Here is a 25,082-nt window from a genome sequence, read left to right as displayed (position 1 = left end):
AGCTGGAAGTACCAGATTCTGTGCAGCCGCCAGAGCCTACGGAGGCAGTGTCGATTTAGTGACACAGGCCTGTGGTTCTTCATATGTAACTTTGAATGGAAGAGCTGCGGTGGCTCAAGTGGTTAAGACGCTGAACTGCAGGCTGTGGAAGGTCAGTAGTTCAGCAGTTCAAGACCCGGGTGCCGCATGATGGTGAGCTCCCATCTCTAGTTCCAGCTCCTGCCAACCTAGCAGTTCGAAAGCAAGAAATTGCAAGTAGATAAATAGGGACCACTTTGGTGGGAAGGTAACAGCGTTCCGTGCGCCTCGGTGTTTAGTCATGCCGGCCACATGACCACGGAAATGTCTTCGGATAGCGCTGGCTCTTCGGCTTTGAAACGGAGATGAGCACCGCAACCCTAGAGTCGGATTCGACTGGCTTTCGAGCAAGGGAACCTTTACCTTTTTATAACCACTCTGTTCATGTATGTTTTATTCTGCTGGTCTATGGCTGTAATAAATGACTGATTGACAAAGGAAATCACTCTAGTAACAGTGAAATTAAGCAATATTCCCCCACCTTTGCAGGCATCCGGGAAGCCAGAACACTCAGACAGTTGACACAAGAAGCTATGACATCAACTGGGGGAGAAATCACAGTAGTTAACCTGGAAAAGAGAGTGGGAGAGAGAGAGAGAGAAGAATTGTACAAAATACCAAAATGTATTCCTATGGTTTGAGTACCGTTCTAGAACCTATTTTGTATTAATTTTTTGTTCTGCCCTTCCTCTGAGGAACTTTGCAAGGCAATACTAGCTTTTCCCTTACTCATTTAACACTCACAACACCCCTGTGAGGCAGATTATGCTAAGAAAAAAATTGACTGGTCCAAGATCACCTCAGTGAGCCCACAATTCCTAGACCTAGACAGATAGTCTAACTATTAATTCCTACTGTTCCTTCAGAATTTTACCCCTTGGTTTCCTAAAATACTTAAAGCAAGTGTGTTGTTGATAAATCTGACCTAATCTTCAACTGTCAAGGTTACTCCGCTGATTCACCTTTGTAGCAGCATGTAGATCCGCGATGTGATTGGCAAGAGGCAATCTGCAATCGACACATCTGTGCTGATGACCTTGTGAACCAGGTCGATGATGGGCTTCACCCTCTGGCAATGCTGGATTACATCTGAGAAAGGAAATGAGTTTATCATGAAAACATACAACTTAAGAAAAGGCTCAGGCAAGGAAGATGGATGGAAGGAAGGAAGGCCTCACCTCACCAATAACATACAGCAAAGAATGAGAGGAAAGAGAAAGAATTACAGGTGCCAGAGCTCATAGGCTGAGCATATGCTCTTGAGCGCTTGAGACCGGAGGCTGAACCTTTGGCATCTACAGTTCAAAAGAATCTGAGCAGTCATGAGATAAGAGGATGGGTTCGATTATGGATTACAGATTAAAAACTGGTTAAATGATACGAAGCAAAGAGTAGGAATCAATGGACAGTCCTCACAACGGAAGGAAGCAAGCAGTGGGGTCCAAAAAGGATCGGTATTGGGGCTGGTACTATTTAATTTATTCATAAACTAGTGGCAAGGTCCATTGCAAAGAGACAGACAACGAACACTTGGCAGAGGGCCGGGGGAAGTGCGGCGGCTTGCAGCATGTGCCTGGGCTGGCGGCAGTCAGCGCGCCATAGAAGCATGGGGGGTGGCGGGCGAAGACGGGGCGGCGGCGGTGAGCGTGCCACCGGCGGAGAGACCCCATGCCACCCTCTCCTCCCAGAGACCTCCAAGCAGCCTTAGAAGGCGAGAGTGGGCGAAGACAGGCCGGCGGGGATGGGCGAAGACGGGCACGCCACTGTCGGCAAGGCTCCACACCACCCTCCCCTCCTGGAGGCCTCCGAGCAGCCCTAGAAGCTGTGGGGGTTGGGCGGAGAGGCTCCACGGCACCCAGCCCTACCGGAGGGCTCCAAGAGGGCCTAGAAGGCAGTTGGGGGGGGCGAAGAAGGGGCGGTGGCAGAGAGGCTCCACGGCACCCGCCCCTCCCGGAGGCCTCCCAGCAGTCTCAGGACTGGGCCCGGAGGGAGCGACCGGGCTGTGCGGAGGCCAGGCGGGCCCGTCCTCCTGGCTCCCCGCCAGAGCGTCCATCCTGGCCGACAGCCGAGCAGAGTGAGGGCGAGACGCTGGGCGGCAGGTCTGTGGGTGGGACTGACGCCATGGTGGAAAGGAACGCAGCCAATCGAGGGACACTTTGTGATGGGCAGTTCCTGCAGCCAACTGATCTTGCCGTGCACAGAACGTTGCCAAACGACTACACATTTATATAATAGGACAGGATGGTCTGGAACTAGGGTGAAAGGTGTAGTGGCCAAGTTAGCAGGTGACACAAATTTATTCGGGATGGTGAAAACGAAGGCTGACTGTGAAAAGCTCCACGAAGACCTCAACAAACTGGGTGAGTGGGTGACAGTGTGGCAAATGAAGTTCAGTGTTGATAAGTGTAAGTTGATGCACATTTGGGGGGGGGGGAATCCCAGCTAAGTATAGGCCAGGGGTGGCCAAACTGTGGCTCAGGAGCCACATGCAGCTCTTTCACACATATTGTGTGGCTCCCGGCAGGGCAGCTGGGGAAGTGAAGGGGAGGCATGCCTCCCCCATCGGTCTTCCCTTCCCCAGCCAGTGTTCCCCTTCCTCGGTAGGCTTGAGGCAGGGGGGAGCAGAGAAAGAAAGCAGCTTTAGCTTGAAATGCATTCTCAAAGCCCCCCCTTACAAATATCATTGGACAAATAAATATCATTATCAATACCTATTTTTATCCCTTTTGCTTTTATTTTTGGCAGTCTCGTTTTTGCATATTATTCAATAAAAACATTTCTGTAATTTTTGTTCACGTCATGTGGCTCTCAAACATCTGACGTTTATTCTATGTGGCTCCTATGTTAAGCAAGTCTGGCTACCCATGGTATAGGCTAATGGGGTCTGAACGTGCTGAAACCAAAAGGGGAAAAGATCTCATGGTCGTAGTGGACAGCTCAATGGAAGTGTCAACCCAATGTGCTGCCGTGCTGAAAAAGGCAAAGTCTACGTCAGGGAAAGGGATCGAGAATAAAACAGCCAAAAATGTAATGCCCCTGTACAGATCTATGGTGTGACCACATTTGGAATACTGTGTACAGTTCTGGTCACCACATCTCCAAAAATGACACTGCAGAGCTGGAAAAAGTACAGACGTGGGCGACCCAGATGATGAGGGGCTTGGAGCACCTTCCCTATGAGGAAAGGCTGAAGAGTCTCTGGGACTTTTCAGTTTAGAAAAGAGACAACTAAGGGGGGACATGATAGAGGTTTCTAAAATTATTCATGGGGTAGAGAGAGTTGACAAAGATAAATTTTTCTCCCTCTCCCAAAATACTAGAACTCGAGGGCCTCCAATGAAGCTGATGGGCAGTAGGTTCAGGAGGGACAAAAGGATATACTACTTTACACAGAGTGTAATTAAAATCTGGAATTCACTGCCAGAGGATGTAGTGATGGTCACAGGAATAAACAGCTTTAAAGGGGGATTAGATAGATTCAGGGGGGATAAGTCTGTCAATGGCTACTAGCCATGGTGACTGAGGGGCGCTTCCATATTCAGAAGCACTAAACCTCTGAATCCCAGAGCCAGGAGGCAACATCAAGGGAAGGCCTCCGCCTCCATGTCCTGTTGTTGGCCTCCCAGCAGGTGGGACCACTGATCTTCTTAGGTTCTTGTTCTGTTCTTAACAGGCCTGAGAAAGACATCTGCGGCCTCCGCCTCCATGTCCTGTTGTTGGCCTCCCAGCAGGTGGGACCACTGATCTTCTTAGGTTCTTGTTCTGTTCTTAACAGGCCTGAGAAAGACATCTGCCAGTACCAGCAGAAAGTGCTGACAGTGACTTGATGCTTTGACTTGGTGGGTGCAAGGCATCTTTTTTATATATATTTATCTTTTAAAGAAAAAGGAAGGTAGGGAGGTAGGTAGGGGATAAGGGAGGGTATACAACAAAGAAGGGAAAAGAAAATAGTGCTTACAATTACTTCTACTAATTCCATTCCATTCCATTAACAATTCTACTTATACAGTCAGATACTTTTTGTGATGATTCTGATCACTTAAGTCCAAACGTTTCTTAATACCTGCAGCAGAAATTATTGCCTTTACAGATTATTGCCTTTACATCACCAAAACGTTCTATGATTTATTACCTTGGTACTTTTTTATAATGATGTTTCAATTATATTAGTTTCATATCTAAGGGTTCTCATAATCATAATTTTTGTGATCTCTTAATCTTTTGCTATAAACTAATCTTTACTCCTTTAATTATGGGTCCTTAGTTCAGCAGTTCAAAACCCGAGTGCTGCATGATGGAGTGAGCCCCAGCTCTGGCCCCAGCTCCTGCCAACCTAGCAGTTCGAAAGCAAGAAATTGCAAGTAGATAAATAGGTACCACTTTGGTGGGAAGGTAACAGTGTTCCGTGCGCCTCGGTGTCTAGTCAAGCTGGCCACATGACCACGAAAACGTCTTTGGACAGCGCTGAAAACGGAGATGAGCACTAAACCTAGAGTCGGATTCGACTGGCTTTCAAGCAAGGGAAACCATTACCTAATATCCTACTATTTATGAATAGCCATTCTATACCCCAAACATTCTAAAGATTATATATTAACCTTTGGCTAAAAAGGACACAAACATGCCTAATATTATATTCCACCTCATAGTCTTCATAAAGGTTTTCAAACAGATACTGATACAATCTTATCTCTTAATACTTTTATATTAATTTCATTTCAATGGATTCTCTTATTCATATTCAACCCAATCCTTACTCATATAGTTATAGCTTCTTAATGTCCTACTACTAATACATAGCCACTCTAAAACCAAACATTCTAAAAATTGTATATTAGCCTTAAAAAAATAACAATTCTAATATTAAAACTCGACTTTGCATTTCCTATAAAAATTGCCATAAAAGTACTGATAACATTTTTGATACTGCCATTCCATACACTTGTTACTGATGTTTGTTTTTAAATCACCTTTTAAAGTTTTAAGCTTTTCTAAAATTACACCAAGAAGTAGGACACTTATTTCTTTTTAACTTTAAATTTGTTTGCAAGTTCTCTTGAATTTTATATCCTTAGATCTCATTAAATCTTTAACATCCGTTTGAAATATCACTAGTCCTGCTACAGCCATTACGCCTTAAAATAGTTCTTCCCACCTCCCCCTCCTCCTTTCCACCATTTTATTGTCTGTAATTGAGGATTATTCCTGAATAATTTCAGTATGGGAGTAAAACTCTTTACCTTTTACTAAATACAGCTTCACATTTCTGGCAAAAACTCTCATATGGGTACTGATGATATTTATCTTTAGGATACATTCAGATATCATATGACACATACTTCTTCAGCCTTTAAATGTAATCATACTAGATCATTTTGCAAGATTTTTGTGCTTCTCTACAATTAAAAATAAAGCAATCTTGTGAAATTTCTTTCTTTCTCTTGTTTCATCTCCTTAATTCCATTTTAAGTATCATTTAACCTACTGTAGCAATTCCACCTTAAAAGATTCTCCCTCCCCCACTTTTACACTGCCACTGCAATACTGAATAATATCTGTCTTATAACATATATTTCTCTTAACATTTGATTTTAATTTCAGTTTCTGCTAGATTTAAATCTCATTAAGTTCCATTTTAAATGACACTTAGCCTGGTATAACCATTCCATTTTAAAGAGTTCTCTCCCCCCCCCCTTTTCTTTTCTTTTAAATTCGCATCGTCTTTTCTTTTGCGGCTGTCAGCTATTCCTGTAATCTTCCGTTATGGGGTTTAAGATCTCTCCCTGTTTGCTTGATGTATCCAAAGAAAGAGTATTGGGGATGTTTGGGATTCTTTTCAGATTCTCCCTTCTGGTGTGTTGTGATCTTCTTTCTTTAAGCCGGGATGCATTGGTGTTCTCCATTTTCACATTAGAAAGCTTATGCTCTGAGATTTTCTCCTCTTTGAGAGTTAACTCTTCGTTTGGATCTTTTGGTTCATTTAAAGGTTGTTCCAACAAACTTTCTTCTTGATGAAATTTGCAAGAGAGCTCCTGAATATGTTCTGTCAAAAGACACAGGCTATGTTGCACTGGGAGCAGAGTTGCATCAAAAATATTTTTAAGTGTTGCTGTTATCGCTTGAAGATTCATTGTCACCAATCAGCTGAGACAGATAGGTAGTTAGGCAAATAGGCAGACCATCCAAGTTTGTTTATATTAGATCCGAGAATCCATCCTTCAGTTTGCAACCGGGATTATAGTCCTTTTGATGTTGTTTCCTTTAGCTTGATAGCAGCTTCCAGTAGAGGGGGGAAGGGAAAGCTAAATAGGCATTCCCCCCCTCCCCTTTCTTTCTAAACTTTTTCGCCATCTGGTTGAATTCCACAGTTCTATTTCAAGAAGCATTTCATACACATGCTGAGAAAAAGGATCTTACTTGTTAGATGTCTTCTTGCATTTGTTGGAGAAAGTGGTTTATTGGAGAAGTAAGCTTAGTTTCAATTCTCTCAAAGTCCTCCAGACACAGCTTAAGAGCCAATATGGCAATTGCTCAGCTGGTGCTTCAGGAAAGACAAAGACTCCAGATCCAAGCCATTGCTAGTATCTGGTACTTCGTCGAGTACCCTGCTTCAGAGACCTCTCTTCTGAGGCCCTCCCTAGGAATTTGGGGAAACCAAATTCCCCCAAAGTGCCCAAACCATGCAATTCGAGTGGCTGCAGAAGCAGAGCTCCACAGCTCCACTTGATCTTGCTGCGCTTGCAAGGCAGCTTCATGTGGGGATGTTAACAGGAATACCTTTGCTCCTATTCAGTAGCACCCCCAACATTTCAAAGTTCCAACAAACTCACCTGCTGTTGACACAACATGCAGCAGCATCTCAATCTCGCAAGTAAATAATGTCCAACTGCTGTACGAATACTCCCATCGTACCAGGTAGGCTCGGTCATCCAGCATCACCTGGCCCACTGTTCCCTGAGGTATCCGGAGGTTGGTTTGGCCCAGACCTAAGAAGCAAAAGGAAAGTGACAAAACTAAGTCCAAACACATTCACAGGACTAGAATTTTAGGAATTAGGATAGACACCACAGAAAAGTTTTGTCATTAGCAGAATGGGGCCATAAGATCCATTTTTTAGAATTCCGTTACATTTCAAGCTGCATCATTATGCTGGAAACAGGATGCAAATATTTTAAATAAAATAGTTAAATATTCACATCCTGCTTCCAGTGTAAAATGTGAACTCTGAAGGTATACCTCATTCTGCCAGTAAGTAACACCCAAGGCGGTTTACAACATCACATGAAATAAAGAGGGGGGAAAGCACATAAAACATACAAAATAATGACAAAGTTTCAAGGGCCAGAAACTCCGCCCCGTGTCCTTACCAAGGGGATAAAGCAGCTTTGGTGTCTGCCTCCGCCACAGCGTACCGTCTTCATGAGAGATCACGTCCGCTGGCTTGTGCTTATACAGCTCAATATAGAAAGACATCTTATCCAAGAAGGTATACACCTGTAGGTGGAGAGAGACCAAGTTACCTGATGAGACAGAAAGTCAGCTGAAGACTCCATCACATGCTTGCTCGTGGAGCAGCTGAACTGACAGGCCCATCCCACCACCGTGGCCAGCAATATCTAACTGCCCGGTGTGAGAGAATCTCCAGGGGAGGAACAGCAAGCCAAGACAACCTAGCACACATCTCCCGAAGAGATTCCCACCCAAATCTTTTCAGATGAAAACAGCTTATAAGTTATCAGGATCTAATCAATGTTTGAGCAACCTTCCACACATGCTTCTCCACCTAATAAACTCTCCCTTCTCGACTCATGTCTGCGCCAAGTACCTTTTTTGCTGTGGATTTATCTGAAACGAGGGCTGTGAGTAACTGCAGAAGGGGAGAGAGCAGGTGGGGGAACATCCCGCATACGCTGTCCAAGATAATGCCCAGACCTGCAGTTGGCTCCTGAAGTTAGACACACAAAAGGAAGTTAACAGACACAGACTCACCACCATGTGCAAAATTAATACACACGTGCTTTGTAAATTTTAATGAATAACCAAGTTATTTTCATTGCGTAATGTTCTTAAACTTCCCACAGACTAACTTGAAGGTTTTTTTAAAGGAAAAGTGAGATGAAGACAAGGTTTAAAGAAATGACTGGCTGTAAATGTTTGTTCTCTTCAACGGATGGGAGATGGTTCAGGTGGGAGCATCTTCTCTTTTGGCTACTAAAGGTGCCGCCCTTTTGCAAGGAGGGAAAACCAGACTGGCCAGGAACAGCCCTCCCTCAATATGAACATTCTGGTTGACAGAGTTTTTGCAATCTCAGGAGATTCCTTCAGGAATAGCATCCCACTGCCAGCCAAAAAGGAAACTGTTTCCTGGCAGGGATGCTTGTGCCTCTTCACCAGAGGAGGGGGGGAACCCAAATGCTCCTTCCAGTCCCCGTGTAATGAAAGGCTTTACTCCCACATCCAATTAGAGAATTTGAACTGAACAGTTCTAAAAGTACTTTGCCTATTCAAATGGTTAGCAGCAGGTTTCTCCAGGATTTATCTATTAACAAGTCTTTAAATCTGATCATACAAACGAGTTAGGTGTGAGTTCTGCTCTTTGAACTATAACCAGCAAACCAGACTGAAAACCTTCAGAGACTTTATATTTCTTTGAAAAACAGTTCCCTTTACTATGCAAGCCATTGAGTACAGACACATGAAAACTAACCCTACAATTACTGTAAAAACAAGTGCTAAAATGATAAAAGTTCGTATTATAGTGAATAATATTTTTAAAAGCAAACCAAGTTTCAGGTTTTTGTTTCACTACTTTTAGGGATTATCAAAAAAGCTTACATCTCAGACACACCGAGAAACCTCACATAATCTTTCTGAGACTTCCATCCAGAGAAATCTGATTTGCTTATTATGATAGAGCATCTTTATAGAAAAATATCCATCTTATTCTAAATATCTTCTATCATAATCATGCAATTACTAGTTAGATAAGTGTCTGGTTCTTAACTAAATATGAGATAATCAAACTTAGGTGCAGCTGAGCCAGTCAGCAGGTGCATATGAATTACATCTGATATGTCCTTTCTAAAGCAAGGTAAGAAAGCCAAGCTCAATTTTTAACCTCTATTAATAACTTTTCTGTAACTGTTTCAATTAACTGTCAAAGATTAAAGTAACTTTAGGCAAACAGAGTTCACTGACAGTTGAAGAGTAAATGAACTCTCGGTTAACATGCATAATCAACAAGAAAAGGTGATGAAGTACTCAGCTACTGCTACACCTGTTGCAGCTCACTTGATCTTATTTATTTTTATTTATACTTTAAATTTGTGAATCGTCCAGTCCCTGTATGCACAGGGCTCTGGGCAATGTACAATAAAAGTTAAAACATCAGACAGAAGACAGAATTAAAATTAATAAATAACATTCCTTGCATTCTTAAAATAATCTCAAAATGGCATTACTAATCTGTTCTTAAAGAAAAAAATTCCCTCTTCTTCGCAGAAGAGCCAGCCCCTCTGCCAGCCACAATGCAGGCTCCAGTTTCTGGATAACCTTCACCACTGAAGAAAAGCTAATATACATTTTGCTGGACAGCCTTAAATGATTACCATGAAGGCATAAATAGGAACCACACAGACAAAGACTGTTTTCCAAAGAGACAGACGTGACAATCTGCACATCACTTCCACCTAAAACTCCAGCCTGCTTTTCTTAAGGAAATATGTACATATGAAGCTGCCTTATACTGAACCAGACCCTCAAGGTCAGTACTGCCTATGCAGACTGGCAGGAGCTCTCCAGGGTCTCAAGTCAAGGTCTTCCACATCACATCACCTACTATCCGATCCTTTTGAGACTGCACCTGGTACCTTCTACACACTAAGTAGATGTTCCATCACTGAGCCACAAATCATCCCTATTTGGCCTGATGATGGAAAGTTGCTCTTAAAAAGCAAACAAGGGTCTGTGGCCAAAGTACTGAGATTTCCATCAAGGCACTGACCAACGGAAGGAGATAAAAAATGCTCCTCATACAATGAACTGACCGTCTTCCAGAACAGCTGAGGAATGCTTGAAGCAGCTAGAACTTCACATGCTGTCTCAATGATGTCCTGGCAGGAGGCGGAGGAATGAGAAAGACAATGAGAAAGACAGAAGACACACAACACATTACACACACATTGCTTATCTTGTTGATTTAGGCCTGATGACACTAAACCAGTTTTCAAGACTGTCGTAGTCCTAGTCCTCTTAACAAAGAGCCCAGGGACATGCAGCTCTTCAAACAGTTTGGAACCTCTAAAGAATTCACAGCACATTCACAGAACTAATTTCCACTGGGAATGTGCACTTCAAAAAAAATGCACTGATTTTGTTTCAGGATTTCAGTGAGGGCACAGCTGTCATTATCTTGAATTTTCAGGAATCTGGCTATCGGTTCAGGATTATGTTTAAGTATGTTTTTTTAATTCCAGAACCATTATTTTGTGTGCTATTTTCCCACCCTCAGAGACAGAAGCACTGGGGAGGGAGAATCTCACCTTGGCAAACAGCTGTCAGGAAGTGCACACGCCGTTTTAAAGGGCCACTGTTTTCTATGGGATGATCTGGTCTCTGAACCACAGAAGCCAAGAGAAAATAAGGGCCCTTTTAAAATTAAAAAGGCCCATGTGCCATCAAGCAACCACGCGATGCACATCTTTTTGCCCAGGCTAGCAAGAGGAAGGCAGAATCTTAAATGCAAGCAGAACAATGAGACCCAGACCAGCCTTGGGATGCTTACCTGCTGGTTGCCTAGCGTGTGCAACTCCAGTGATGTCAAGACAAAGGAAAGGAGGCCATAAACACACATGCACGCTGTGCTGGCAGTACACTGCAGATGCAAAGGAAAGGGACCATCAGAGAATGAGAAGGTCTTGTCCAAAAACCATTCAGGTAAAGCTCCAAACCAAATGTTTCCATTAGCATGACCATGCATTCTAAAGCGACAAGCTTATACCACAAACTTATAAGGAGGGTGCCTAATGTTCACAAAAGCTATCTATGAAATGGCAACAGAATCTACAAACATATTCAGATGTGGGTATACTTAAACGAGGGGTTATGAAAAGAATACAAATATGTGGAGGATGGTACCGTTCCTCATGCTGATACTCAATTCACTATCCACTGGGGGGATTTCACCCCCTAGGACAAATGCAGTGTCATAAAACAAGATGTGCCAACACTAAATAAATACATCTTTTTAAGAGGAAGACACATTTGGGGTATGTTATTTTATTCTGGTCTTAATTGTTGTTGAATTACCATCATAAGCGGTTTGAACCACAAGAAAAAGCAGGGTATAAACGTTTTGATAAATACATTTTAAAAATTAATTAATAAACACTACCAGGAAGTGGCACCAGCACTATAAGCAACTGTTTAACTCGGATTGTCAGCTCTGAACCCTAATGATACAAACTGCTCCACCGTCCTTATATAGTCAGTTCTTTGCCACTCGGCCAATTATATAATACACATATCAACCTATGTGATTGATGGCTGTAGGTCTTGCTGTTAAGAAAGCAGGTGCCCAGCTGGCTAGCAACAGGGCATTCACACAGAAAGTTTGCACTTGTTCAGCTACACTCCTGTTCCAAGACACAGCCTCCCAAGAGACCAATCGATACTCACATTCTTTCCCCCACTGCTTAGTGACCGGAGCAGCTTTGTAAGATACTGGAATACATTCAGCTGGATAGCAGCACTTCCCATTCGCCTAATCACACCGGCTGATTCTTCGGGGTTCACTGTGTGGCGGAGCAAAGCCCAGGCCAAGAGGACAGGAGCATGATGAGAGATATCCCCAAGAGTTAGCAGTAGGCAGTCCATTTCCTGCTCAGGACAGAGAGAAGTCAAGCAATTGTGCATGGGGAAAAAACATACTGTGCACATTAGAAATTTAGGTCCAACGGGCATGCTTTAATTTTGCATAGAGACATGACTGTCGACATCCTCCTCACCTCTCAGGAACAAAGAATTTCCTTTTCCCTAGACCAAATTTTAGACACAGCAATACAAAAGTACTTCTTTTAAAAATGCTCAGAATGATTTCTTGGGTTCAGGGACAAAGACATTAGTCCTGTACAAAACTGGCCTTAAAAGGATTAACTTAATTTCCAGATGGAGGGAAATTGAATAGAAATGCCCAAGCAGGCAACTAAAAGTGTTTGATAATATTTTACAAAATTACCTGCAATGGAACAAGAGTTCTGAATAGCCACATTTCTGCAAAGGTGGGGGGAGACCCCCTGTGCAAAGGACACTCTCTTTCATATTTGCATGGATCCGCCCCTCTGAGCAACTAGGAGGACTACCCACTCAGGCTATGAACCACAAAGATGAGCACTCCTAGGATGCCCTTATTCTGTCCCCAATCCTCCTTACAGCTGCGCCTTGAAAAACACTGTCATCCATAATTTTTAATGAACATTTCACTAAGAGTGGGTAGATAGGTACGATCATTTATGATCACTGAGTGGTACTTCCTACAAACAATTGCATTAACTAGCTACTGTGTATGGACGCAGGATGGGCTACAGGTTTACCTGGCGGACCTGTCCGCTGCCAGCAAATTTATGCTCTTCTGTCCTGTCATCCAATACACGCTCATGCAGAGAATCAATTTCCATGCCTTCCACTAGAATTAGAGCACTGAAGTAGCTGTGGAAGGAGTGTAAAGAGAGGGGGGGTTATAACTAAAAGGCAGATGCAGTAAGGAAGGGAAAATATCCATGATTTTTCAAAAGTACTGAAGCTATACACAAACCCAAAGAAAGCTAAAGATGTTTCAGTCTTAGAATCTGATGCATCAGCAAATAAGTGCCGGCTGAACAGTAGCAAACACCGCTCAGCATCATTAACTGCAGGCTTAAGAGAACTTTTGTTTCTACGCCAGGGGTCATTTTCTAGAAAAAGAGGTGCAGGAGCTCATTTGTATAACTCATTTGCATATGCCACACCCCCTGACAAAGGGCATGTTTAAAATGAGTTATGCAAATGAGTTTAGACCCCACCCTACCCCGCAGCGGGCTGGCTGGAGACAGGGAGGGCAGTCATGCCTGGGTTCCCTGCCCAAACTTCTCCAGGTACCCCAAGGGATTGGGCAGGGAACCCAGGCATTTAAATTGCCCCCTCCCTGAGTGTCTCCACAGGTGGGGGGGCAAGGCCTGGGCTCCTTCCTGCCGGAGCGCTGCTCCGGGGTGCTCCGGCAGGAAATGACCCCTGTTTCTACCTATTTTTCAGCACCTAGTGCTTCAAGAAGATGCTGTCCATACAATAAGAAGTGGCGCTTTTTATGACAAACTTAGGGAAAAAAATATTCAGTTAAGGAAGGGGCCATAGCTTTGAATGGAGACAGCTCCCGGTTAAGTCCCCCTGGATTTCCATTTTGAATGATCTCAGGTAGAAAGGCCGGGAGAGAGTACGCTTTGAATTCTGCAGAAATACTGCCAATCACAGCAGACAAAACTCAGACAGATGAACATGTTTGCCAGCTGAGACTGTCACCAAAGGCCTTTTTGTGTGGGTGCTCCTACATTTGCGGTTCTTGGAAATGGGGCCTTTCTGTGTTTACACCCCAATTACAGAACACAGTCCCTAAACACATACATATTGCACCATCCCAGTTTTTACTTAGAACTTAAGTAAATGTTTAACTGCTTTTTTGATTCATTGAATGATTCCTGGATCTTTAATACGATTTGCTGCTACTGTTTACTTTGTTAATTATAATTTTTTTAATCATCTTCGATTTTAGAAACTTCTGTTAGCTACTTGGAAGAACAAGTCTGGTATACAAATGGATCAAATCTCTGACTCAGTGGTAGGCAGCTTTATATGCACACATTTTGGAAACTCCCTACGAATCACAACTTCCCAGCGTGTCAATATGTGGCAGAATAAGATGCATGTAAAACTTTCACATGTGACTATGTACTTCACTTTACCACACATCTACTTAGATTTTTAAAAATCATGTTATGAAGCAGCTCCTGGAAACAAGTTTATTGCACTGCAGTAGGGAACAGTCTACTCCATCAGATGTACTCACCCAATACGATCTACGAGGGGGTCCATGCTTTTGTCAATCAGATGCCTGTTGGTCTGCCTGGAGCCAAACCCCTGGTCTTTAAACATCTTTGCAAAAGCCAGTAGTTCCTCTGATGCCATTTCAAAATAGGCGTAATAAAGAAAGATAACTTCCAGGAGCATGGACTGCTCACGGAGGCACTGCACGAACCAGCGAGAAACTTGCCGCTCTGTCTGTATAAGAAGCAGAGGCTGCATTATTATATATATTTATGGAGACAGATTCTGATTCAGTGGCAGAGCACAAGCTTTGCATGTAGAAGATACCGGGTTCAATCACCAGCATCTACAGTTAAAAGGATCTTAGGCAGAAGATATCTGGAAATGTCTCTGCCCAGGACCCCTGAGAACTACTGTCAGAGAGTATATTTACTTACTTACTTTGTTTACATCCCCACCCCCCGCCCAGCGACCCAAAATGGATTCCAGCATTCTCTGGCCATCCATTTTACCCTTACAACAATGCCGTGTGATAAGTTAGGCTGAGTGTGCATGACTGGCTCAACGTCAATCAGCAAGCTTCCATGGCAGAGTGGAGATTCAAACCCAGGTTGCCCAAATCCTAGTTCAGCACTCCAACCACTGTACAGCGCTACACCTGGATATACCAGTGATAGGGCTGTCAAATCCATCTTGGAAAATTCCAAGAGATTTGGGGTTGGTGTTTGGGGAAAGTAAGGCGCTGAGTGAATATGTGATGTCACCACGCCCATAGCCAAGATTTTGTGGCTTGTGGGGCAATATTTTTTCTGGTGGGGCTGAAGTTCTCAGTGCAGAAAGAAAAGCATTTAGCCAATAGGAAGCTGTTACCAGGATAGATCTCTAAATTGCAAGCTGTCAACCACTTTAGATGACAGTTCTCAGCTGCTGTAAGTTAATCACTTTTGCCAGCCTAAGCAACAATTCTGATAACAAGACAGCAGGTGGGGGGGGGATGACTCCTATACTCAAGAAAGCTAACACTTAGGCAGAAAAATTCTCTTAAAGGAGGCCAGTTTCTTGACAGTTAGAAGGGATCTTAGAGGTCACCTACTCCAACCCTCTTGCTCATTGCAGGAATTAGTCAACTACAGCACCCCACCCAGCTTAAAGGAGCGCACGCCTTAAAAATGTTTTTTAATGATTGAAAAAAGCATTTACAGGAGAAATTCTTGTGGGGCTGTGCCTTTAAGATAGGGGGCAGAGCCTCCAAAAGCCCCACCATAGCTATGGGCCTGGATGCCCTTTCAGAACCACCATTTCCTCCAAGGGAACTGTCCTCTGTAGACCACGGAGCAGTTGTACTTCCCGGGGAACTCCGGGCCCCACCTGCAGATTGGCAACCCTAACCAGCAGTCTACTTCAGTATAAGGTAGCTTCATATGAAGTGGTCACATAAGCAGACAGGTACAAATACCCCAAGTACAGACAGAAGGGGGGAAATTACGTTCTTCCCCCCCACAAAGGCCAAAAGGTCAAGCCACGCAAGAGACAGCAAGAGGCGCATCACACTCCTATACAGAACACAACAAAATACAGATTCTAATCAATCAAGTAATGCAAAATCCAATCCGTATGGATGTCACTCATAGCTAATTAATACCACCAAACATACCACTAAAGCTCTCTAAGGAGGGTCAGTTTCCTCTCCAGTTTAACTATTACATTTTTAATCCACCCTTCTTCCAAAAACTGAGTCCGGCAGCACCTTTAAGAACGACAAAGTTTTATTCTGAGTTCTTCAGACAGATATCTGAAGAAGTATGCACGCACAAAAAACCTTATACCCAGAATAAAGCGTTGTTGGTCTGAAAGGTGTCACCGGACTCAAACTTTGTTCTGCTGCTTCAGACCAACATGGCTATCCAACTGAATCTTCCTCCAAGGAGTTCAGGATGGCATCAAAATATACATATAAGTATACCTGTATTACTGGAAGCCACTTTGGAGGGCAATTTCTGGCTGAGAAGTACAAAACGTGCAGTCCTGCTCACCACTAGACAGAGAAGCAGAGGAGTCCTTGGAAGTCTTAAGACAGGCAGGCAGCTAATCTCGTGCAATGTTAAGTATTTCAGGGGATGCCAAAGATCTGTTACCAGGCATGTCATTATTTGGAACCAGAAGTCCTACAATAACAGCAGGATCTACTTCCAGATGGAGAACACCCAGTGAATTTGGATTCAGACACAGCAGTCCTCCTGTACTTCACTACACAAAGTAAACTGCACAAAGATATCAAGGGAACAACATACCATCAGACTTCCATGTGTTTCCCATGTTGGTGCTTCTGCTTTATACAGCTCTTCAAACTGTTTACGATAGTTAGGAACCAGTTCCTTATCTAGCTTTTCCACACACTGGGAATATTGGGCCTTTAACGAAAACAGGAAAAACAAAAACAAATAATAATTTCTCTATTAAATACACAGGATACTAATGAATGCACAATGTATACGATAGCATGTGGGGAATCTCAAAAAGCAGGGCACCATACCCACCATATACGGATGTCTCTCATCTTGGAAATAAGTGAGGAGGTGCAGGACGCAGCGAAGAATACAAATCCTTTCCTCATAGTAATAGTCAGCAAGCTGTGAAAAGACACCGGCTTCTGCATTACTGAGAGCTGTACTTGTGTTATGAGATTAATTCTACACTAGACTATCCCATAAAGCCTCTTTAGCAAATCCAGTGACCAACTTCCAAGACTATTCTCTCTCCACAAACCCCTTCATTGCTCCAGGACATCATCTCAGAAGATCAGAAGTGAGATTCAGACTTGTACACCCTGAATCAATTCAAATATCACACTGAAACCACAGTTAAGGAAGCTCAACTATGATTTGGTAAGCCATAATTTTGAAACGAGCCAGAAAAACAGTAGTTTTTACTTATTTTTTCCTAACTCCAGTTTGGCTTGATATCTGTCCTGACACAGTTATGGGAAAAAGAGCAAAAAAAGGGGGGGGGGCCTCTGTGAGAAACCAAAGAAAGAACTGAGCAGCAGAGACCACACACAAAAAAAGGCTATGGACTGGATTGTGCGCAAACCAAATATACAGTACAAAAAGTACAGTGTGATGAGCAAAAACAGCCCCTATATACAGTGCAAAATGCAGTAAAGTATGACCATTCAAATGTATTTTAAAAATTCAATACATAATATAGTGAGTTATAACAAAAGGAAAAATATAGCAATGATGGTCTGCCGGGTACTTAAAACACCATTCTGATATCTGCTTAAGAATTGTTTGTTACAGTCCCATTGCAGAATGGCCTTGAACAGGTGTAGTAAATTGTCTATAAAAGACAAGAGGCCAAACATCTTCAAGTATGATATACAGGGACTGTTTTCACTCATCACACTGTACTTATTAAATATTTGGTTTGCACGCAATACAGTACATCAGCCTTTTCCTTTGTGTGTCCTCTGGTGCTCACTACCCTCTTTTGTTTCTCACAGAGAAGAAGAGGAAGAGGAAGAGAAGAGACTCTCTTTGTCTTAACCTGGGAGCTGCCCTCTGACCCTCCTCTCTGCTGTCTGAGTTGAACCTCCCTCTCCAACACCCTCCCTCCTGTCCCATACACTCACCTGTCTCTGGCCACAGAAAAAAACAGGGCAATTGCTCATTTATTTAAATATGGAACTGCCCTTTCTTTCTTCCTAAAATGGATTCTACTTCATTCGGCCTAAATTTCCACCTCAATAACCAACTTCTTCCTTCACCCACTAAACCATTACAGTCTTTCAGGTGGAAAAATCACCTAATGCCAAAGATCTCTTAATGCCTTCTAAAATAAATAAATAATAGTAAATCTATAAATTATTCTTCTAAGGTGAATAAGACATTAAGAAACGGTGCATCTTCCAGATCCCATTCCCATGGTGCACAAGGTCACTGCCCCTAGCCCTCACTTGTGTGTCAAAAGATTTTCCAATACCCATCCACTGGGTGCTGGACAAAGTCCAGACAAAGAGCACATGCCCAGGACACCATGTTCCATCTGGGAAACATGGCCTGATACAGAACAATGGCATATGGGAATAGTCAAAAAAGTCAAAAGAAAGACTGACCTTCAGTATGAGAGCCTGACTCTGTCTTTCATCTTGCAGAACAGTCTACAAAAATAAATAAGCAAAAGCATTAAGGAATAATTAAGATGCAACAGAAACTCGTTCACACAGGTTTCGAGTAATATGCAGAACAGGGGTGTGCACACACACAAAAACTGGGATTCCGGAAACACTCAGAATTACCAAATTTCTTCAGCTCCATGGAGAAGGGGGTGGATGAACTCATGCCACTTCTGGGCTCACTCACATGCAGTACAGCTTCCCTTTAAACGGTTTTTGCAATAAGAAGTCGCATTGCACAAGAGTGAGGGAAGAGATCCTTCCTCCGCATTCTGCTGGATGCTGGGAGCCGTGGCCAGCAGAAAAGAGGGAGGGAAGACCCTTTAAATGCCTGCGTTCACTCGGCGAGTTGCACTGCTGCCGCCACGGCACGGGCCGGCTTGGAGAAGGTATTTAAAGAGACCTCTTTAAATGCCTTCTCCAAACAGGCCTGTGCTGCTGCCGCCACATGGTGAGTGAACCTTGCCAAATTGCACTGCCAAATTGCACTCCCTTCTCCAAGCTGGCCCCTGCAACGCAGCTTCTCCAAGCTTTTCATTTGGCCTCAGCTATAGTGGTAGCCAAATCAGATTAGAGAATCTGATTCAGCTGAATAGATACCCGATAAAGATATTTATTTGGTTCAGTTCATATCAAATGCACACCCCTAATACAGAGTATAGACTCAACTGTAAGTTTAAATGGCCTACTGGAGCTTTCACTCCACTGCCTTTCCCCTTCATCCTGTCTTCTATCTGCAGCTCAGGGGAACTCTTTGTAATTCAAATATTTAATTTTGCTTACTAATGTGAACAGTGGAAATAAATGAATAAAGTCCCAAAGTCAGGCAAGGATGCAGCTATTGCCTGCCAAGAGAATTGCCGAAAAAGAGAGATGTTGCATCCAGTCACTCATTACTAACCTTTAACGAGTCTCTAGTTCCTCTATAATCCTCTTGAAGGTAACACTGTAACAGTTGCACACTTTGCTCTTCATCTAAAGCCTAGAACAACATACAGATTCAGGTGGTTAACGCCCAAAGGGCCAAAAACCATTCAGCATCCATATGAAAACAGTAAGCTGCCTTATAGCAGTCAGAACACTGGTCCAACAAGCTTGGTGCTGACTAGTCTGACTGGCAGTAGCATAGCAAGGGACTCAGGAAGCGTGAGGTCTCCGCCAGCATTTTGCCACCCAGGATCCTTTAACTGGAGGCGCCAAGGAATAAGCAAATGGCGCTGCATGTGCAAAGCCCATGCTCCACCACTAAGCCACAGCCTTGCACCTTAAGACTACTGCCTCTTTCCTTGGAGCGAATGCTTGGGTAGGAAAAACAGAAAACTGAACCTGTCCCCATTAAACGCTTAATTCCTCTGGAGATAGAACAAGATGGGTAGCCATGTTAGTTTTGTCTGTAGCAACAGAAAAGAGCAAGCGTCCAGTAGCATCTTAAAGATAAACAAAATTAGTGGCACGCTATGAGCTTTCGTGAGTCCCTGCTCACTTCTTCAGATATAAACCACCCTGCCACAAATTTTGTTAGTATCTGAAGAAGTGAGCAGTGACTCACGAAAGCTCATACCGTGCCACACATTTATGTTAGTCTTTAAGGCACTGCTGGACTCTTGAATAATTCCTCTGGTCATTCAAGAAACAGTTTTCCAGATGGCTGGTTTATCCTACTAGCCCTCAAAACAAAAACTCTACTCCCGGTTCTAACAGCAAAAAAGAATTGGCCAGATTCAAAGTGAGCCAGATTCCCTTCCAACAGAACCCTGCCCCCCCATTAGGGTTGCCATCGCCAGAGGGAGCATTTTGTCTGCAGTGAAAACCACAGAGATCAGGAGAATTCCTACAGTGCCATACAACGCCATGTGTCCCCCCCCCCCATTTTGCTCCTGCCACCTCAGGTGCTGGACTAGTGGGGCCAGAAGGCAGGCAACCTACCTAGTAAGTCTAGTCCCACCCCTCATTTTCTCCACAGGGAAGGATAGGGCACAGGACAGAGCCACTTGTGACTTCTACTCACCAAAAACTTGCTGACACGCAGACCCAGTTCCTTCAGAGGAGCAGCCACATTTTTATCCCCTTTTACTTTTTCTGCAGAACTTGCACTATCGATTTAAAAAGCAGCATTAAAAAAAATAACAGCCAGGACTAGAAGCTAAGAAGAGGACAGATGAAGCTCAGCCGTTTAACTATCATTTATGCCACCCAAATGGCCCAAGTCCTTAGAAGGAACCCTCCACCTATTTAAATATTCCACAAATAGTGGCAAGAGCTAGAAGTGCTCCTACCCATTAAATATAAGCAGAGCGCCAGTTAATCCAGTTTACCCTAACCCTGACCCACAAGAAAGGCATACAAATGCAACAGCCTTTTCCCCATGTGTGCCTCCCCTCATTGGTCTACCCTCCCTGAAACTTCCATTTAACTATCAAGACTAATAGCCACTGAGAGAACAATTCTCCACGAACCAGTTCACTATCTAGGCAGATAGCCAACAACGCATCCTGGGGCTGTGACTTCCATATAAACTGAAGCTGCTTCACACTGAGTCAAACCAGTGGCCCATTTCACAGCTTAACACCTTTAACAGAAGCTGCCATGGGATGGAGCACAGCACATTCAGCCAGCAAAGCATACGACCCCCTTCATAACAAACCATCTTTTTTAAAGCACAGCCTCCCACACTCCCCCAGGCTAACGCAGTAGCTGGCTGCAAAGCCAATGGTGCTAGAAGGCATGAGGGACCTGGCCAAACATTCCCATGGATGATGCCACTGTACTGATTATCCAGTGAACGGAATGTGGTTTATTCATGCAATGAATGAAACACAAGCTCAGACTCTCCATATTCTCAGAAAGCCACGAGAATGCGCACTGAAGACCATGCTTCTGCTATCCACGGAACTACAGCAGCCCTTCAGATCTCCTAGCTCCTCTGCCTCACAGCACTGGTGCAGCCCCATCTCCATCAGGCAATTGCAGTACCTGGGCGGCTTGTAGTAGGAAAGCCCTTCAAGCAGTCTCTGCCAATGCTTATTCAGCTCCTCTGCAATCTGAGCCTAGAACAGAACAAAACAGAGCTTAGAACACAGAGACTAAGCACAGCATGGTGGAATCAGACTAGGACCTAGAAGATCCGGGTTCAAATCTCCACACTGTCTCTAAGCTGTGTGATGGAGACCTTGGGCTACCACTGTCCCTCAGCCTAACCTACTTTATAAGGTTGTTGTAAGGAAGGGAGAACCACATATGCCACCTTGTGTTCTTTGGAGGAAGGAGGGGATAAAAGTGTACCAGGAATACTAAAATATATGTATTTATTTATGCCACCATTATATAGAGAGCAGGTGAAACACAGAGACGTCAAGAAGCATCATCCAGTTTACAAGAAATGGCACTGTTTTCTGCCCTGCTTAAAGGTAAAAAATAGGCATGCCATTTCCCCACTTCAGAGAGGCAATCTCCTATCAGCTGGGCCCTTGAGTTCAGGCCAGCAGAAGAGGGTGGGGTGAAAATAATGTTGTGCAACACATCAATGTCACATCCAGGTAAAAACTGGATGTGATGTCAGGTCAGCAACTGACACTCTGAAAGTTCTATGGTTCCCAAAGCTTGAGTTGATGTCACGACTGTGTTTCCATCCAGACATGACATCAATGCGTCCTGTGATGTCATATCCACCCTGTAACCGAAACACCTGAAGGTGCCAAGGTGGCGGTTTGGCATACATAGTAAAAGGTCAAGTGAAGAGTAATGGCCAGTTGCTATAGACACTGTGCTTCCAACTTCTGGCCATGTTCAGTCCAGTAGGGACAAACGAAGAGATTTTTCCCTAGAGCACACTGCTCTACCCTGGGTCACCAAGCCTGCTCATTCCACTGAAAGGAACTACTAGGTAAACACATACAAATACCCCTTTCCTAGTAGAAAGCTGCAGTGTCTAAAGAGGAGAAACAACAGAGGCATGGAAAGAACAATAAATAAAAGAAATAGGCTAAGCAGCAAAGCAAAAAGAAAGCCATCTCTAATAAAGAACACTGCCTAACCCTTGCTCTACTTACTGGTTCTCTTAAAGCTGACCTGCCCAGCAGAATGGTCCATAGTTCTCTGCTGCTCCTAAGAATAAAGAGAAAGCCAACAGGTTACGATCTCAGGGTCAGTACAAGATGAAAAATTTCTGGAAATATGGAAGCCATGGCAAAAAACGTTTTTCAGATTTTCACAGGAAAAAGGGAAATTCTTGGAAAAATTAAAATATTTGCAAAACTTAACTACTTCAGCAGCGATAAATGCAAACATTATAACCTAGTTAATTTACAAAATTGTAGTATTTGTCCTATTTATGGAATTTAGGAGTATAAATGTCTTTTAAGTTGTGAATACACCCAATACTTGAGGGACAGAATCTGTAAATTACTGCACCTTATCTATACCACTTTAGCATATGCATCTTAATTTTTTGTCAGGTAGGAAAAAATTGAAGTTGAAAATGAAAACACAAAACAATTCTGTGGTGCAAAAAAGAAAGGGTGTTAGTTGGACGAAAACAGCCAAGTGCAGTTACAACAGAACTTGCAGTATATCTGGATCAGTTCCCTCTAAGCTGAGTTAGTGTGAGCTAGCTCAGCGTTTTTTAGCCTCCAGCTCACACATTTTCGTCTTAGCTCAGGAAGGATGGCTCCAGGGCAAATTAATTTATGCAGTAGCCAAATTGCTCGCTCACAACTTTAATGCCAGTAGCTCACAAAGTAGAATTTTTGCTCACAAGACTCCACAGCTTAGAGGGAGTATTGATCTGGATATAGCATTAATTAAGAACACTTAACTCTTCAATTCTGTATTATCATCATACATATTACAGCATAGTTAATATGACATTATAAAATTAAAAGTATTAAAACGATCATTTAAACAATGAAGCTATCTTTGGAAACATGTTGCATAGGTCTACAGCATCTCCAGGAATCATCTAATGCCATAGATCATCTCACAAAAATCTTCAACTACACATTTGGAGTAACATTTTGGACACAAAATGTCAGAAAGCGTTTTGCTCATTCCAAAACACAAGCATAAGTGTTGTTGTTTTTTTTCAGAGTCCTCAAAGTTTCCCATTTTTCTCTTGGAAAAACTAAAAAGAAGTATTTGGGGATGGAAAAAAATAGTTGTGTTCCTTCACCCTCAAGAACCATTATGTTTCATCCCCAGGACTTTGTCGCTCTAAATTTGATACAGACCTCCCAAAGGGAGACTGTATTAAGTGGTGAGAACCCACTTGCCTGCAGCACTGTAAGGAAAAAGAGAGAGTAAGGGCATGGGCACATTTGACTAGCACTGCTATGTTGAGAGAAAGGAGAGGGTCCGACCGGTCTCTTGCTTGCTCCAGAGCAGTGAAAGTGAGGGGGGAATAGAGGGCACAGTGAATTTTGGTGGCACACCATTCCATGTGCACACACTGACTCCCTGGTCCCTTAAACAGCGTGATTTCTGATGTAAGAATGCTCCCTTCAGGGCATGACCATCATACAAGAAACCAAACTAGACGAAGGAATGGAATGTCCTTCTGTATATACGATGGCTATCTGTCCTATGAGGCAGCCCTTGAAGACAGCTCAGAGGCTGCACAACACAACGGCATAGCTGGCTCCTGACAAGATGGACCACCAGGACCACATTATACGAATTCCCCAAGATCAACACTGGATTCCTATAATCTTCCAGGAACAATTCAGGACACTGTTTTGATTTCTGAAGCCCAACAGTTTGAAACAGTCAGGTAGACTCACTCCCACATGAGATTATAAACTATAAGAATCAAGCACATGTTCCTGAAAGGAGCAAGCAGATAAACAATGGATGGCTGAACAGGTTGAGACTTTATATCCATTGAAACCCAAAGATTAATATTTTTCAGACACTATATTTTACTTGCGTAACGTGGGTTTTGCAGCCAGAGAAAGGTAAAAGAACCTTGCTGAGAATGGCTCCATGGACAGAATTTGCCTGGAGTAGTTTGTTTAGGGGAAGGCAATACAGGGAACCTGCTACTAAGAGTCAGTGTAACATTTATTCATTTTTTTCCCACTCTTTATCCAAGCAGCACACAAACACAAAAACCTTTTATTCTGACAATATCCCCATGAAGTAGATTAAGCTAAGAGGCTGAGAATGACCAAAGATAACCCAGCAAGCTTTATGGCTGAGTAGGGATTTGAACATATTAATTTCTGCTATCTGAAAGACAGGGGAAAAAATAAAAACCTAAATCAGAAAACAAATGCTGTGCTATATAAAGTTCATATCTAATCAGGAAAACTAATGAATGGTGTTTGTATTTAACACAGGTAAAGGGGGGCGGTAGTCTTGATAAGAGAGTTCACACTTATAAGAGACAAAAATCTCGTGTGAAAGCTCATAATAAATTCCAGTTCAACAGTTTCACAGTGAAGTCTTCCTTTTCAGTTCTTCTGTTGAAGAATGTTAACTTTCAAGGTCAATAACACTGGGTCTTTGGAGAATGAAATGTTCGCCCACTGATTTCTTAATATTGCTGTTTTGAATCTCAGACTTGCGTCCACACAAAGGTACTACCTTATCCCAAAAACTCACTGACTGCTACACACACCTAAAGGCTCCTAAGCCCTCTGACCTGGATAGCCCAGGCAATCCCGATCTCGGAAGCTAAGCAGGGTCGACTTTATGTTTATGAATTTCAATTGAACACAAAGAAGCCATTGAAATTCATAAACATAACCACAATTTCAACAGG

The 25,082-nt window shown here is 43.2% G+C and overlaps 1 protein-coding gene across 1 annotated transcript in view; it reads right to left on the bottom strand.

Annotated features, from left to right (window-relative positions):
* NUP188 (nucleoporin 188kDa) overlaps positions 1-25,082 on the bottom strand; it is a 62,281-nt gene that overhangs the window by 35,390 nt on the left and 1,809 nt on the right. Inside the window, exons 2-18 of the mRNA XM_015417422.1 lie at positions 22,375-22,429; positions 21,299-21,372; positions 20,334-20,418; positions 19,227-19,307; positions 18,266-18,310; positions 16,689-16,781; positions 16,443-16,562; positions 14,174-14,385; positions 12,669-12,783; positions 11,755-11,955; positions 10,862-10,951; positions 10,125-10,190; positions 7,904-8,023; positions 7,446-7,572; positions 6,909-7,064; positions 1,041-1,167; positions 560-647 (exon numbers count right to left, since the gene is read on the bottom strand). Coding sequence (XP_015272908.1) covers positions 560-647; positions 1,041-1,167; positions 6,909-7,064; positions 7,446-7,572; positions 7,904-8,023; positions 10,125-10,190; positions 10,862-10,951; positions 11,755-11,955; positions 12,669-12,783; positions 14,174-14,385; positions 16,443-16,562; positions 16,689-16,781; positions 18,266-18,310; positions 19,227-19,307; positions 20,334-20,418; positions 21,299-21,372; positions 22,375-22,429 — 1,855 coding nt within the window. The remainder of the gene's footprint in view (positions 1-559; positions 648-1,040; positions 1,168-6,908; positions 7,065-7,445; positions 7,573-7,903; positions 8,024-10,124; positions 10,191-10,861; positions 10,952-11,754; positions 11,956-12,668; positions 12,784-14,173; positions 14,386-16,442; positions 16,563-16,688; positions 16,782-18,265; positions 18,311-19,226; positions 19,308-20,333; positions 20,419-21,298; positions 21,373-22,374; positions 22,430-25,082) is intronic.

The sequence above is a fragment of the Gekko japonicus genome, unplaced genomic scaffold (genome assembly GCF_001447785.1).
Source record: "Gekko japonicus isolate JY-2015 unplaced genomic scaffold, Gekko_japonicus_V1.1 scaffold2647, whole genome shotgun sequence".
Taxonomy (NCBI): domain Eukaryota; kingdom Metazoa; phylum Chordata; class Lepidosauria; order Squamata; family Gekkonidae; genus Gekko; species Gekko japonicus.
This window is presented reverse-complemented; position numbering and strand designations above follow the sequence as displayed.